This window comes from Coffea eugenioides, unplaced genomic scaffold (assembly GCF_003713205.1).
Source record: "Coffea eugenioides isolate CCC68of unplaced genomic scaffold, Ceug_1.0 ScVebR1_1663;HRSCAF=2551, whole genome shotgun sequence".
Lineage (NCBI taxonomy): Eukaryota > Viridiplantae > Streptophyta > Magnoliopsida > Gentianales > Rubiaceae > Coffea > Coffea eugenioides.
Genome location: NW_020862081.1, coordinates 11041 through 13852, shown reverse-complemented (window position 1 = coordinate 13852; position 2812 = coordinate 11041). Strand labels below are relative to the sequence as shown.

General features: G+C 37.9%; 1 protein-coding gene across 1 annotated transcript; it reads right to left on the bottom strand.

Moving 5' to 3' along the window:
- Window positions 1-261: 261 nt before the first annotated feature.
- LOC113755727 (probable indole-3-acetic acid-amido synthetase GH3.1) lies at window positions 262-2338 on the bottom strand. Its single transcript, XM_027299638.1, has 3 exons — window positions 2058-2338; window positions 1774-1878; window positions 262-1651 (listed from the first exon to the last, which is right to left on the bottom strand). The coding sequence occupies exons 1-3, from the start codon at window positions 2336-2338 to the stop codon at window positions 262-264; spliced, it is 1776 nt and encodes a 591-aa protein (XP_027155439.1).
- Window positions 2339-2812: the final 474 nt, after the last annotated feature.

Here is a 2812-nt window from a genome sequence, read left to right as displayed (position 1 = left end):
TTCAAGAAGAGATGTTAATAAAAGCCATGACAAGTCTACACAACAAATTCAGGCACTTGGTTCCTTGTAATTTTAAGCAAGGAAAAGTGAGTTGACACCAGTATTATTCTCTTCTCTAGGTGTTTATGAAATTATTATAGCAGGTTGATCTAGTAACTAGGAAGGTCACCCATGATATTAGGATTAATAGCTCCAAAATAGTACACTTTGACAGTAAAGAAACAATAAGAAATGCTACATATTTTTTCTAATATCCACGAGTCACTCTTCAGATTCTTCTGAAGCCAGAGAAGGCAGACATGGGCTGAAATGACTGGAAATTACTCTCGAATCAAGAAACTCCAAGACTGGTCCAGTTTCTACACATCTAGGCACCTTATATTGACCAATAGAAGCCCCTCTAGAGACAGCAAACTCCACAAGATCCTGAAATGTACCATTCTTTAACACACGAATTTCCAGTGGTGCAATTGCTCCGTGTACTCGATATTGTTTGTATATTAAGCTGAATGAGTTCTCAATTGTTTGGCAGCAACGGCTGATAGCCTCATCACTTTGTACATTCTTGTCCGAGTCCTTAACTGACAACTCCCAATATATAACATAATGCCCTGGAGCTATCTTTTTACTTGCATGACTCGTATAATCAACCAAGCTTACATTGTATGCTTGGAGAATTTGGGATGCATTATCCATAGCCATTTGTAACTCAACCTCATCTGTTTTATCCCCTTCAATGCTCAATAGCACACCTTTCCTCCTCAAGAACTTGAATTTTGGTGCCGAATTGTGAAATCCTGTTACTCTAAGTATATCGCCCATTTGATACCTGTACAATCCGGCATATGTAGTAATCACGACTTCATAGTCCTTGCCAACTTCTACATCCACAAGATCAATAAGGTCAGGAGTTGTAACAGTACTATTACCGATATCCATCTTGGAAGAATGATGTTCCTGCGGTATAAATTCGAAATAGGCTAAGTTTGGCATGAAAGTAAATGACACGTCTTCGGGTTTGGATATGGGATTGAGGTTAATTCCGAAGCAACACTCAGAGGATGCATACTTGGCAGTTGAAATGGGTAGCCCGCCGCTATAATAATCGAGGGAGGTAGCATATTGGATCATTGAACCAGTGATTAAAGTTTCGAGATACTTTGCATTAGGCCAAATTCTTTGAATAATTCCTTCCCAATTCTCTCCAGAGCACTCACTGGTTAAAAAATCTGCAAGTTCTGGATCGGATTTCATGATTCGAGCCATGCATTCTCGAAGTGGCTCGTAAGTTATTTTGGGATTGAGTGATCCAACTCTAATGTCATGAACCAAATCTTGCCAATTGAGTTCAAAAAACTTAATGACTCGGAGTAGTGCTGAAGCCAAAGAAGCACCAACCCGGTTGATTTGTTTGCGTTGATAGAGCCCACACAGCAATTGGACATACATGCTTTGGACATAATCTGTGCACAGGACACTTTCATAGGGGCTTGTGTATTGGGTGTAGGGATCACGTCTTTGGTTCTTGTAGTGTTCACTTCTGTAGTATTTAGCAAGGGCTGTTAGTGTCATATGTCCTCCTGGGGTCCTTGTCTCTGGCCATGAAAAGTAGAAATACAGCCCTTTTCCCTTGTTCAAATCTGGAACATAGCTGTCTTATGGAGGAATAAATAAATACATACATATATATATATATATACACATGCATGCATACATACATATATACATGACTGGCATTTCTATACATGACTTTAATGGATTAATTTGTCTTACGTGTTCATGACTGGCATCTGAAGACTTGATAGAACCTGACGACGATTCCATTCTTCTTCGGGCATAGGGATCAGTTTTCTTTTACCTGATGTCGTCGTCCCAGAGCTGAAAAAGTTAAAAATTTGTGGCTAAGTACAAAAAAATTCAAGAAGGTGCTTAACTTTAACTAATCAAATATGAAAAAATTATTTACTAGCAGTCTTTTAAGGAAACTGGTTTGCATATCAAACAGTGAAAAAAAAATTCTTGAAGAACCTATGGTGTATATAGGTAACAAAATTCACCTGAGCAAAAATTCAGAAACAGGTAGAGCTGTCAAGATGGCGGAACGATCACCGTTTTCCATACGCTGAATTTCAGGCCGAATATCCTCGTAAGTAATACATGGAACTTTGGATGTAAATGTCTTAGTGTCAGTTGCACCATCAAGATTGAATCGTTGTAGATACTCAGTTTCAGCATTCTGTTTTAGTATATCTGCCAAGACCATCTTCTGGACTTGACCAGCATTTTTGGTCACCTCTTCAATGAACTCTAGAGCCTCCGTATTCCAATTAGTTTCCATTATGACTTGAAGAATGTTAAAGAAAAGGAGGGATTATGGGATGTAGATGTAGTTTAGGGATATACATGTGTGTGTGTGTGTGTATATATATATATATATACAGAGAGAGAGAGAGAGAAATGTGCAATCAAACCTGAGTGATCGAATTAAACTGTTAGACATTTTGGACGAAAATTTTGTTAGCTTGTCAACCTTAATTTGTAAAGTGGTCCCAATACCCAAACCCAAAATGCAAGTTATGCAACCTCCAAAACAAAGAAAAGAAAAAACGCGTTTCTCACTCGGGTTCTTCATTATTGAATGGGTAAATTACTAATAACTTCCATTCCTCTCTGGTTTCATGTAAATTGTAAATTTAATGGGAAATAGCCTATGCAATGTCATTTACTGAAATGCCATTAGTGCACTTACTTAAATACGAAATCAAACAACAACTTAACCACTTGTACAAAACTATAGAGGGTTTATGTGGAT